This window comes from Venturia canescens, chromosome 8 (assembly GCF_019457755.1).
Source record: "Venturia canescens isolate UGA chromosome 8, ASM1945775v1, whole genome shotgun sequence".
NCBI classification, from domain to species: domain Eukaryota; kingdom Metazoa; phylum Arthropoda; class Insecta; order Hymenoptera; family Ichneumonidae; genus Venturia; species Venturia canescens.
In genome coordinates, this window is record NC_057428.1 from 14,010,625 (window position 1) to 14,024,487 (window position 13,863).

Consider the following 13,863-nt stretch of genomic DNA (forward strand, 5'->3'; position numbering starts at 1 on the left):
TTCAAGTGTCGACATTCTAATGTGTACTTTTTTCTGATTTTTTTCTCTATATGGGAATGTATATCTCAATTCGTAATTTGAAATTCCCACTTTATTTTTATGAGCAATTACCATTACCTCTGTGAGTGTTGAAACATAAAAAAAAATTGAAGTATGTATGACTGAAAATAACGCAGGAGACAAGAACAATTCTAACCTCAAAATTATCACATCGCATTTCGCGTCGTCGATACTGGACAGTTCGGAACAAACGCTTGAAGTTGGAACGTGTACTACCGTCATCTCAGAATTCGGCAAATCGTAAGTTTTTTTTCTTTATATTTATTAACATGACTTTTCCATGCATAATCAATCACTATTACGAATTTTCAATGATTTCACGAAAAAAAAACCTGAAAGTATAAACGGTCCAGAATATTGCTCAAAACGAAAATTATAACCTAAAAATGACCGCGCCATTTCGTTGTTTGCACAAACGGAATTCATGACCTTCGTAAGTCGAGATATCATTTATATTTCGAAAATGAGAAGGAAAAAATCAAAAGAAAAGATTTTTTCAAAGTAAGATACTTGCACAATAAATGAATGATGGAAAAACATTAGCAATAACCTCAAAAATTACGCGTGGTCGTGACTTGTTTGAAGCAAAAAAAGTTTTCCTCATGTCTAACGGTGTAATATGTATAATTTGTATAATTATAAAACTGTTTATAATAAGTAAAAATAATCATGATTCAAATAAGAAGAAAAGTGTCATATTTTTTTGTACTGTGTAGATGGATAACGTTTTCAAACTGGTTGAATTCAGAGAAGAGAATGACGGACAAAAAAAATCAGTCGATGTTATTCCAAGTAGTTGGATAGCTTATGATAAAAACACCGATGGACTCATGGCAAAATTTATGCCCCCACCATATGATGAAGAGAATTCAGCATTACTGCATTCACTTATCGAATGTTGTGCTCCAGCACCGGAGGATTGGCCAGCTTATGCAGTCACTGTACGCGGCAGAGCTAGTAAGTTAAATTACTTGATATTATTATTATTTCATCATTTGCCACTATATTTTTTCCTGAATATGTACCAATTTGCTTTCGACTTCACAGGAACTTATCAAGAAGGCTTGAAAAAATTGAGAATACTCGACCAAAAAGACCATGCATTCTCTACTGACGATGAATATTCTTCAAGTGACAAAGCTAGGATGGCAATGGAATCCTATAAAACGGGAGAACGGGTTTCTAACAGTCTTTGGGAGGTTCCTGAATTGACGGATGAAAATCTGAATCTAAGTAAGTATTTTTAGTTATTTAGTATATTTAGATATTGATTCTGAAAATTTGAATCCAAGTATTTTTTTGACTAGATAAGAATATTTGACTCAAAAAGAATATGAAAGGAAGATTTGTAGCCAAAGTTCTTTGTGATGATTTAACGGAGACTCTATTTCCATCATCTAGAAATATTTTGGAATCTGAGATCAATTTGATATTCATTATTTTCAGTATCCGAAACGTTTGAGCTAGCTACTTCGGAAACAGTATCTAAAACAAAAGAGAAAGAGTCGACAAAAAAGATCAAAGGTTTCTTGTAATTTTTTTTATATTCCAAAACATGGTTCTTCTCGTTTTTAACAAATAGAATTTCTAATTTCTAGTGGTGCAAAACAAAATCATCCCCGAGTCTTTTACAAGTACTCAAATACGACATGAGAGCACACCTCCTCTTATGCTATTTAACGACATGGTTTCGGTAATAAATGACTGTAATTTATTGAAAGGTTAGTATTTTTTTAATATGAAATTTGACTAGATTTTGACTCTAAAAATGTGATTCTAAATATTTTTTTGACTAGATAATCTCTGAAAATCGGATTCTGTTTTTTTTTTTTTTTTTACTAGAGATTTGATTACATTTTGACTCTAAAAATCTGAATCCAAGTATTTTTTTGACTAGATAAGAATATTTGACTCAAAAAGAATATGAAAGGAAGATTTGTAGCCAAAGTTCTTTGTGATGATTTAACGGAGACTCTATTTCCATCATCTAGAATTTTTTTGGAATCTGAGATCAATTTTATATTTATTATTTTCAGTATCCGAGACGCTTGAACCAGCAGCTGCCTCGGAGACAGTATCTAAAAGAAAAGAGAAAGAGTCGACAAAAAAGATCAAAGGTTTCTTGCAATTTTTTTCATATTCCAAAACATGGTTTTTGTCGTTTCTAACAAATGGAATTTCTAATTTCTAGTGGTGCAAAACAAAATCATCCCCGAGTCTTTTACAAAGACTCAAACACGACAGGAGAGTACACCACCTCTTATGCTATTCGACGACATGGTATCAGTAATGAAAGATGGTGCTTCATTGGAAGGTCAGTATTTTTTAAAAATAAAATTTGATTTTGTAATGGGAAATATAATGCTCATTCGATGTTTCAAGTCAATTCCATAAATTTATGATTTTATATGTTTCAGATATCAAAGCAGCCGTGACTAAAGGTTTCTATGCACAAAGCCTTCATTTGGCGCAAATATCGACTCAACTAGAAGAACTGAAAATTATGTGTACAGAAACTGTAGCCAACAAGATGTCCGAGCTTCCAAACTTCAGCAGTCCAACCAAAAAACATAATTTAATTCTGCCATTAAAAAATATGCAAGACTTTATGGACTTCGAGGCTAAACTACTCGCCGATGAAAAATTTCGTAATGACATTGTGAGTTTGCGTTTATATTCAACTCACTATAAAAACTACTTCTCCACAGATTTTTCGAACTCAATTTTCAGTGGGAAAATTTTTTATTTTATTTTTATGTTCATTTATTATCATATTTAAATTTATTTATGTTTCAGATTGCAAGCATGTGGCGGATTGCTAGTATTTCCGTGCCAATGCAACAGACCGTACGGGATATTTTCAAAAAATTCATCTCTCGAGACATTGTTGTACAATTCACCGCAGTGAAGAATACGGGAAGAAAGCAAGTCCTTTCCAAAACTAAATTCTTCTCGTGCGTTCAAGGTATTTATTCAAATATTTTATATTTACTAATATATTTATTCAAATATTCAGTATTTATTCAAATAATAATTGGACGTGGATACAATTTTCACTATCTTAACGAAAATTAAAATATCGAGAATTTAATTGATATTTGCTGTTTTCAGATGTTGTTATCGCAAAATTCGCCAGCGACGAGAAGAAATCCGTAAGCGTCAAAGATTTTGAGCAAGCTGTTGGCAGAGTCATCAACAATGCCAAGGATTGGGATGGAAATCGGGCTATACGCCAAAAAAATTCCCAATAAACGCGTATTTTTAAGAATATAAAATTAGACTCTGTATCCACATGTTCCTCAAACTTGACAATTTAAAAAACATAATTTATGTTTATAAAACATAATTATTAATTTATATGTTACACATGTAAAAATATTTAAAAAAAGATTTATAATTTACATGATTGATTTAATAAATATTTATAAAATAATGATGTCTTCTAGAAGTATATTTGCACGAGATTTTCATGTAGGGACAATCTGACAGTAGCCTAGTCGAAAACCCTGATCACCGCCCGGTCAGATAACCTAATCAGGGTCTGTAAACGAGCGTGATCCGACCCGGGCCAGGGCGCCCTATTCGGGCCTGACCAAACAACCTGGTCATGGCCATTTGTTTTAGGGCGTAACATTTTGGAACAGGGTGTCATCAGGTGGCCTTACAAGCGCCTTACCAAGGCAGCATGGCAGCCTGACAATACCCTAAGGAGGTACCTAGGAAATTTTCTAGGCGGGGCTTTGTAGTCTTCCCTGCGCTGCTGCCGGCGCCCCCCGCCGCCACGACGAGTGAGAACGAGGCAGAAATCCCAACGCCAGAGACCCCAGAAGCCAGGAAAAGCTTGGCAGATGTCAGGAGGGAAGAGAAATCCGCGGGTGGAACCGGGCGGAGCAGGGAGGACGAGAAAAGAGCTTTTCTCGCAGCGCAACTACCCACGCGAACAGATCGAGGTAAAATGAAACTTGCGAGATAAAAGTATAGAGCATTGGGAATAATTCGCGACGATCTTCGTCGCTTGGACGCTCACTAATCATCCAAACGAGCCATAAAAATACAAGCAACCTTCCGCATCAACAATATTTCCATTTTTTCCAAACCCCAGACTCGTTCTGCCCCCAACCCCGGTCCAATTTGACCCCAAGCTTCCTCCACTACACTTATCCTCCTCGTTCCTCTCCTTCTTCTTCTCGTTCTCGCGAAACGAACGTTTCACCTCTCACCTCTGGCAGGCCAGCTATATACGAGCAGGGCCAACCGAGTTAATAGCTACGTTGCCCTGCTCCTCTCTCGCCCTTAATAGAAGCCCGCCGAGCTCCGAGCACTATCCTCCTCCCAGCATCCCAGTGTACCATACACCAGACTAGTTTCTCTTCTTTTGCCAAGCTTTATATCCTCTGCCCCGCACATATAGTACAGCTCGTCTCAAAACTGAGTGCATGAGCTACGTCCCGAAGAATTGGTACAAATTACAACTCCCATGAGCCCTTGGCCTCCCATGGCTCTTCTTACTGCGACACGATGCATTGGATCTTCGTGACGTTTTTTTCGTGCTGCGATGTCTCCTGCGCTATCGAAGAAATGAAAGATTGCTGGGAGCTGCTTTCTTTGCCGTTGTCCGGGATCCTGACCTCGACAGCCCCCGGGGCAACTTTTAACACGCTCTGTACTTCCACTGTATCAATGTATAGATATAAAATGAGAGCGTGCTTATTCCCGCTCTGTACTATCTCCCTCGCTATATCCCCAAGCTTTCGTTAGCTTTTTTAAAAGCTTCCTTGATTGAAATTTATGTGCTGTACGCGGTAACTTGAGGTTTGTACTCCTCCGTGCACCCAACAACCTTGTGGAATGCTAGTGGATTTTCAGCTATTTACTTTTGTTAGCAACCTATCTCTGTAGTCACTTTATTATCTCGCGTATATCGAGTATTGAGCTCGCGCTAGGGCTAGATAGGATGTAACAGCGTTTTGTACTTTTTCTCTTTTATCTTGAACGAAATATCGATTCTTCACTCTCCATGATAACGTTTATCTATAATATCGAGTGGATTAACGGGTTTTATTATCGGAAGATTCGCAAATCATTGTTACACGCAAGATTACGCACGGTTCTATGGTCCGGTGGAAATAATGATGATTTGAAAAATTCTTTTTTTTTCTTGCCTCGTTTTCACGGAGATCGAGAGCTAGCTTGGAGACTCTAATTTTCTGTGACAAGGAAGATTTCGCATTTGAAAGATATTCGATTGACGCACGCTGCACCAGCCGGGCAAGGGCGCATTTGGCTCGCGATGTCTCGCGCAAGTTTTTTCCTTCGTAGTGTGCTCCGCGCTGTGTCACAGGCTTTCGAGTTTCGTTGCAGCGATCATTTGAGTAACGACGAAATCAGTTTCTTCTTGAATCTTCTAAATATTTGATTGCGATTGCGATTTTTGACCGCGGTTCAAAGAAACATTGAAAAAGTGGCGAAAGATTTTTGCAAATTTGAGTTGAATAATAAAATCATCGAGGATTCCAGCGTTTTTGAGTTCACAGGACTCCAAAGGAGCTTCGGATCAGCTTCGAATGTTTCCTGTCATCTCAGTTTTTCACTGATTTAAGCGCTAACATTCTCGTTTATAACATTTCGTTTTTATTAATTAATTATTCATTCGTATTCCCGCACAAAAAAACGACGCTGAAGTTTGCGACTTTTTTAGCCATTTTTTTAATTCGCGATATATCGGTGCAGGTTGGAAAACTACGAATTGCAAATTCAACGGGATACGAAATTGAAGAATTACTTAAATTATTGGAGGGTTTCTTAACGTTGCAAACTTCAGCGTAATCACAAAAAGTATATTCATAATTTGCAGAAATCTGTTAAGGAGGTTGGATCGCGACGATACAATGTTGCCATCCTAAACCATGTTAAAAACATAAATAATTTCAAAATTATAAGAATTTCATAAAAATTGATAAATATATTTCTTAAAAATATATTTGACAATATATGTTTTTTTAGATTTTTCTACCACATAGCTCTCCAGTAATTGAACACTAAATTTCACGTGTATGAGAAAACTTCGATTTAACGCTCAATTATTCGGTAACCATGCGGTGAAAAATGTTGAAAAAAATAGTATTTTTGTACTTGATGCCAAAGAATGTTATCACCGAATTTGATCAAATTCTGATTATTTTGATTTCGTGATCCACCCTCCTTTTAAAAGTAGAGCTAACTTCGAAGAAAATTGGATGCCCGAACGTAGCCAAATTCGATTCTCGATTTCGTATCCACCATAAGTCCTTATGGACACACCTCCCGTGTGTCTTCATACACATAAACTCATACGTCGTTTGTGCATGTATGTATCCAAGATATAAATACATATATAAACGTTTGATACGAACGTATAAACCGTAAATATATGAAATGGAGAGACGTGAGTGGGCCACTACGAGAGCTAGACAGCTTTCGAGGAAGCGAGCCAAGGGATGCTCGAATATATATGTACACATAAACAGACGTGTATAGAAAGAGTGAGGGCTTTGATACCAAGGGCCGTGTGCCAAGTGTTCAAGTGGCGTAAAATCTTTCTCCGTTAACGGAGGAATTATCGTCACGCTCTTTCCTCCCCGATCTGCAAGAAGGTGGCCTCAGCAAAAACGAAATAAAAAACGAATGACGGAAAGAAACGCCCAAGAAATATATTCACAGAATGGTCAGTGGAATGAACTTTTGCTGGGAAATTTTCATGATAAAAGTTGTCCTAAATCCATCAACGTCTATCAAGTTCAACCGTCTTGCTTTCCTCCTACTTTTTCCAACATTATCAAAATTCCTGAAGTTGTGCAAAACACCGGAAAAAACTTTTTACATTTTCAATGTTTATTTCGAGAATTTTCGGCTACTGATTCTGCCCTCGCGACTGTTACAAATTTCTCGTAACAAGAAACTTTGAGTTTCAGAACGTTTTTTTTTTTGTTTTTACAACACAACAATTTTTCACGCGGCGTTCCATTATTTTGAAAACCTGAAAAATTGGTCTGCTTTTTCGTACTTTTGCAGTGCGGCTTGATTTTCAACGATCCACAACGCACCATACGGTGAAACCGGAGCCCTGGAGAACACGAAAGCGTCACTCATTCGTCCGTGCGAGGACGTCGTAGATCATGGAGATGACCACCAAAAATACGAGACGTATTAGGGATTATATATTTTTGAAATATAATGCACGAAGAGGAGCCTGGTTATTGGCGGATGCATATCAGTTCGACGGATAAATCATATTTTAGTCAATTTTTCCATGACCTCGTAGATTTCGTGCTCACCGCGAAATATATAACGATGCCTTATTCCAGCGAGAGAGCCCCTGGCACTTTGGAGCGACGCGGGGATCCGAGCCGGTTATATATTTACGTGTTCGGTGGTGGGAAAGCGTTGATTAACGACCCCTCGATTCCAGGCCGACGGATCGTCGATCTTTTAGTTTGACGCATATTACCACGAGCGATCGGCATTTCCCTCTTCTCCCTCTTTCGTTACACACACGCGGGCGGGGTATAACGACGATGACGATGACCCAACTTCATATTTCCTTGTGATTCCCGTGCATCGGTGGCCGCGTGATCACGCGGTGACACGAAGGAGTCTCGAATTCGTTCTCCGCTGCGCCGGAAGCCGGCAACTCCTCTCTCAATCTCGCTCGCGTCTCCTCCCTTAACTACCTCTCTTCCAAGTCCAAGCCCAACTCGCGCCCACCCTTTGCACGGGTTCCACGGGAAGGCTCCTTGCCGCGCGCTGCTGCGAGCCCCTTCGAAGCTTCCTTTTCCTTCGACCTTCCCGAGTTCCCGCTGCTCCATCGACGTGCCCATTTTCTTTGTGTTCCTTCGATCCCTTCACCGAGAGATCCCGCCTGCTCAGCCTCTTTGGCTCGGCAGAAAGGGAGAGAACTTAATCACGGAGGTTGCGAAAAGACGGTTATATAGTGGGAACCGAATGCCTCGCGAGGGAAAGGAGAGAAAGAAAAATGAGACGTGACCGGAACGCGGAAAACTTTGCAGCGGAAAGAGCCACCCCGTCGACAATTTTCGTGGTTAACTTTGGATATGCCATTATCGAGCTTTCGAGTCATCCCACCCCCGGGCTCTCTACCCTCTGTCGCGCTCAGCTTGATGAAGTAGTGACTCGCCCGTAGAAAAGCCGCGGGACTTCAATCAGTGAAAAAGTTATACCCCTGATTATATCCTCGTGAATAATTTTTCCATTTATAATTAGAAACTTCATTTAATCCTGGAGCACGAGTGGAGAGCGCGGCGGCCCACATTTCACTGGGGGAAAGTCATCGGAAGATTGTTCGAGCGTGCATTTTTCATAGCCTGAAGACTACCCGAGGAATAGTTTCAACGTACTTAATCTGTAACCTCAATTCAACGATCTTCAAGCCCCCAAATATTGAGATGCCACTCCGAGAGCTTGCGCATTCCAATATTGCTGTAATTCACCCCTAATCGGGGGAGCTTCGCCCGAGCGATTTACTCCGAGCACACGGAAACCGTGAATCTTGAGGCCTCTCGCAACTGCTCCGCTCCAAATTTTTCGATCCCCAGCGAATTTCCTCGGCTCACACAAGCCCATTTCTTCCGGAAGTCTCCCCGATACTAATCAATAAATTCACTAAATCGAATTGGAGATGCGAATTTAAACGTTTCAAGTTGATGGAGCGAGCAATCTTCGGTAGAGCGTTGATCAACTTTTTTGCTAATGTGCGAAATACGCGGTGCACGCGATCGCTAATACGAGAAAAGCCAGTTTTCGGAAGCATTGTTAGTCATTTCGTGAAACAGTGCGGAATATTAATTTCCACTGCACTCGCACGCTCTCGCGTGTACAAATATCAATTAAAATAAATAGCCATATATGCATAAGTTTCTGTGGAGTAACTCGCGATGATTGATGCATAAAATCTCGTACACACACGCGCACGCGTTGCACCCACACGACGCTCGGGGCTAACGAGACTCGCGCGGATATTGATGGATGAACGAGTATTTCGAGGGGCGGAATAAAAATTTTAAAATAGATCGAACGCCCCCGCTGCCTATGTACACATTAATACTAAGCTCGAAACGCGGGAGTTTGCCATAAAATCGCGTGCGGAGCGGCCAACAGCTCGTGCATCGCCGCATCGAACAAACTTTTCTCGTCAAATTTGTCCCAGGAACTTGCGTCGATGGATTTATGCGCGCCAACTGCGATAACGAACGAAAAAGATTCATCGAGTGCGGGAGAGGAAGCGAGGGGATGAAAAAAAACGAAAGTCCCGAGCCATCGAACTGGATCGTACGAAATGAAACTGAATTACAGAACCGGGGCCAGAAAACTTCGTTTCTTTTCCTCCGTTTCGATTCGCGATTCCCGACAAGCGTGCAAGAAATAATCGACCCTGAAGTAACGATCTCGAGCGCGCAAGCATCGAAGAGTCATCGGGGCTGTTGAAACTCAGTGAAAAAATGTGCGTGGACAACGGTGCTCCACGTTTTTTAAAAGAGGGGAAAATCGAGGAGGAGGAAATCGCGATACAGTGCGGCCCATAGAAAAAGGAGTCGGATTAAAATTCGCAGCAACGCGGTGGACTCGGGAACGGCCATTATCAGCAATATCGTATATTGCAGTCGACTTGAAATCTCTCTCCATTATATATACGTGTAGAGAGATCGCGATGCCAGAGAGAAAGAGAGAATAGTGGAAAGCACTACGCTTCCTGATAGAGGAAACCCGATTTGGCCGATGGCCGGGTGCTAAGGGTCGATCGAGGTAAAATGCAGCGGCGGATGATAAAAAAAGGAGGGGAAAGGGAGTGAAAAAAAAGCATAAATACCGCACGAGATGGCAAAGAGAACGAAGGAGAAATGAGCGTAAAAGAAGCAGCTTGCAAAAAGTGTAGGAATGAAAAGAAACCAGACGTCGCGGGGAGGAAGTTCTGTCGAGGCGAACAATCGACAATAATGATCCGAAATGTTTCATTTTCCTTGACGGGAAATAAACTGCCTATATCTATGTACACAGGCTATGCGACTTTTCTATATATAAACGATCGCGGTGCGAACCCGACAGAGAACCTCTTAACTCTTAGCTCTCAATCTTCCCTGGATTTTTATCCTTAATTGAATAAATGTTATTCAAATATGACCTCGCCACCGGCCTCGAAGAACTCGCTGAATATTGAGAGACAAGAAAAAGTTTCGAGACTGTGTACTCTTCGGGCGAAAGCCTACGGATTAAAAAAAACAAACAGGAAAATAAGAGACCGGAAGATTGCGCGGTTTTTTTTCATCGAGGAACAGCAGGTTATTTAATAAGAATTCATCTAACGAAGTCGTCCAGGACTTCTTCTTGAAATTTGTTGTTTTTTAAATGATTTAGGAATCGTAACGAATTGAGAGTTACAATCTATTTATTGATAACATTAACAAATAATATTGCTGAAATCTGTAACAAAATGGTCGATTTTTTCAATCTTAGTTATCACATTAGTACCTTAAATTCAAAAAAATATCAAGACGGAAAAAATTGTTCGTTTTTTTCAACGCTACGCTCTTCACAGAGATTCTTAGTCGAGTCGCCAGTTTCTGAAGTTTCATTATCAAAAAATGGTTAGAAAAATATCAAAAAATTAAAACGTATATAAGAAAACAAGTTTGTTGCTGATGAATGAACAACGACGGAATTACGAGTATCAATGGCTTCGAAAAGTAATTCATGCTCGAACGCGATGATTCATCGTTCCATTTCCAATTATTTTTACTGTGTTTTCGTTGGAAGAACATCGGAGACGCACGTACACCAGCCCAGTTTGCTGGCGATGGATGCAAGCACACCTAATGCCCCACCGGTGAGAGTCCCGACCGATCCAAACAACAGGATCCCCAGTCCGGTGGCGCCCAATGATTGTAACGTCGCGAAAAGAGAGCCTGCAGCTACAGCGCCGATCGACGATTGCCACGCCGCTGCTGCCGATCCTGCCGCAACTCCTCCCACGCCGAAACCTATCAACGGCAACGCAAGGGCACCGAGAACTCCTCCTAGCAGCGCGAGCCCAATGCCTGATGTAATGACCACGATCCTCAACGTCGCCAGGTTCGCCTCATTGACCGAAGGTTTTTCACAAGTCGTGCAAAGCTCGTACATATTTTTCGTTTTAATTCACGCGATATGAAAAAACGATTTTATCGAAGATCCCAAACACTCGCGGTTTTCAAAGAACTTTGAAGAAATTTGAAGAATGAAAACGCACGTTACCGGAATTAACAATAGCGTGGCGCGACGTCACCGTCCCCTTCTGAATAGTAGTTTTGGTTCGATTGGTTCTGGTTGCCTCACTGGTGAGATCAAAACCATACGGCCATGTATTCTGTAGAGTACTGCCGTTCTCTTTCTATTCTGTATCTCACGAGCGCAAGGGGCGACGGGGAAGCAGATGGGAAACCATGGTGGGGGGACGGTGCGGTCACGCTCGCATCGTGCAGCTCCGACTATCAACTTGAAGTCCACAAATAAATTTCATTTTTCCAAAGTTGACGACTCGGCACTTGGTTATTAGCACACGAACGCGCGCCGCCTCGAGGAAAAATGTTCGGAATAAAAGTTCGCGCGGTTATCAACCGAGCAGCTACATGATATCTTGAGTATAAATACGTGACGTCCTTGAGGTCGAGGTGCTGTCAACTCACTTGATCAAGCTTGGGAGAAGGAGTGGGGAGAAACATGCATGGGGGAAGAAAATCCTCAAGAATCTCCGCTCGAACGTGTTTATCATCGCTCTTTCATGGTTGACATTCTGTTTTGCAGTCACTCGGGGCTCTATCCCGGGGCACACGCACCATAGCTCGCAGCAATGGTGTGAAGCAAATATAAAGCCCCGGGCGTGGGAAGCAACGCTCCCGATGGATGCAAAAATCAAATCCTTCTGTATCAGGCTTTCGCGAATTTTTCAAATAATTATTATAATTTTTGACCCGGGTGGGTTCGATTGACGCGGAGTTGAAACTCCCCTCGCGAAATTTCTCTCGTAAATAAAACTCAAGACAAAAGATTCACTTTGCTGAATATGTTGTACGAAAAATATAAGTCTGCAAGTCTAAAAATCTCAGTCTTACAAATTTTAGATTCTCTCGCGCAGGCTCCGCACTAATTCTCTATAAATTTCTGATACAAACTGTCTCGAAGATAAAAAAAAATGTAAAAAATCCATAGCGACGATAAAAATAATGTTACCGATCTTTAAAAGAGATTAACGATAGACGTATGATAAATGGCAGAAGCAGAAGCTTTTTCTATACAACCGCGACTTCTCAGAGGCTAGAAATCAGTCCAAATTTCGAGTGCCCAATTTGCGCCACCAAAAATACGCTCTTGCGAAAGATTAGAATCATATTTCTTATCGACGAATTGCGCATTCGTCACACACTGCGTCGCTCGCGCTCCTCGCGGAATCCGCGTGCCTGATACCAGCGCACGGTCAACAACGCCGCACACGAGCGTACGTGCGAAATTTCAAAAGACTCGCCCCACCCCAGGCTCTACTCCTTCGCAACGTTTCTGACCGTAGCCCCCCGTACCGGCTTGTATCCAAGGCTCGTACTTTTTGCAACCACATTACTGACCTGAGGGTCTCATGACATCGGCTCCGGCTGTTAAGATCCTCGGTAAAGTCCCCCTCGTAATCATATCAATGAACAAGGTGCCTCCTGGCGTTGCGACTGGCTATCGAGACCGAGACGGAAACTCTCGACGAGTTTACTTTCTCCCGGTACAACGAGTCAGCCTGGCGGGGGCATGCGTTGGACGCAGGGGATCCCCCGGAAATTCTATTCTTAGCAATTCTCGGTCAACACTCGAATGAGCCTGGTGAGAGGGTGAAGGTTCACAAACGCCGGGGATCCCCCGGAAAAATATATTCTGAGTCATCAGTCTCTACAGGTTCGTGCAAAATGAATCGCGCTCGTCGAGACGACGACTTTTATGTCTTGCGGGTGTAAACGATTTTGATGAAAAATCTGAGTTGCCGATGACGATCAGAAGTGACGATGAAATTTCGTTGTCGCAGCACCCAAGCCGATTTGTTGTTCGAAGTGGGATGGATCGAGGTTCCGACCTTTCGTAATCAGGTTTGAAAGTCGGATCGGTTATTTTTGTAGATGCTGAAAAACAGGTCGATTCGCTCTTGGATTTAAAGAGGATTTTCACGCGAAACTCCGGCGGTTATTTCGGAGTGCTTTCTCTGATATTTCTTTCGTCAGGGATTTCGAGGGCGATCAGTTTCATCCCTTTCATCCTCCGTTCCCTGCGCAAGGTAGCCTCGAAAAAGGACGTAAAATGAGATTTAAAAAAATCGAAACACAAACTCGAGACTCGGACAAACAGAGTTCTCGTCTCGGTTTCTCGTTTCATCCCCAATCAAGTTTTCGCTACTTGCTTTATACACGTACATCGCTATGAAGCGCAGTGTATGTTGGGTACACAGAAAATATATCACCACGAGGACCGCAGATATCCCGAGGCATCGTTCGCGATTGTACGTGGCGTGAATCAGGCCACGCGAAAAAGGAAAATTACACCCTCGTAACGAGGGCTAACCTTTTCTTCTCGTATAAAAACTGCTCTTTTTCTCCCCTCACAAGTGAGATGATTGTTACAAACACCCGACTATTTCACACCTTCTGTACCAACTAAAATAGAGAAAAAAAGTCGTGTCCGACGACCGGAACATGCTGAGAGTGAAATAAAGTTCGTTGTACGTTTATGAAACTTGTGGGTTAT

The 13,863-nt window shown here is 41.7% G+C and overlaps 2 protein-coding genes across 7 annotated transcripts in view; one reads left to right on the forward strand and one right to left on the reverse strand.

Annotated features, from left to right (window-relative positions):
* LOC122414569 (kin of IRRE-like protein 2) overlaps positions 1 to 13,863 on the reverse strand; it is a 103,170-nt gene that overhangs the window by 25,482 nt on the left and 63,825 nt on the right. The window lies entirely within an intron of this gene.
* LOC122414571 (uncharacterized) lies at positions 81 to 3,436 on the forward strand. 3 transcript variants are annotated; one of them, XM_043425968.1, is made up of 9 exons: positions 777 to 1,017; positions 1,108 to 1,293; positions 1,507 to 1,584; positions 1,659 to 1,781; positions 2,097 to 2,177; positions 2,252 to 2,374; positions 2,478 to 2,719; positions 2,857 to 3,025; positions 3,172 to 3,435. In XM_043425968.1, the coding sequence occupies exons 1-9, from the start codon at positions 777 to 779 to the stop codon at positions 3,309 to 3,311; spliced, it is 1,383 nt and encodes a 460-aa protein (XP_043281903.1). In that variant the 3' UTR covers positions 3,312 to 3,435. The 3 variants fall into 3 exon arrangements, with proteins under 3 accessions (XP_043281906.1, XP_043281903.1, XP_043281905.1); XM_043425971.1 differs by lacking the exons at positions 1,659 to 1,781; positions 2,097 to 2,177 and adding an exon at positions 81 to 300 and having other exon boundaries at positions 3,172 to 3,436; XM_043425970.1 differs by lacking the exon at positions 1,507 to 1,584.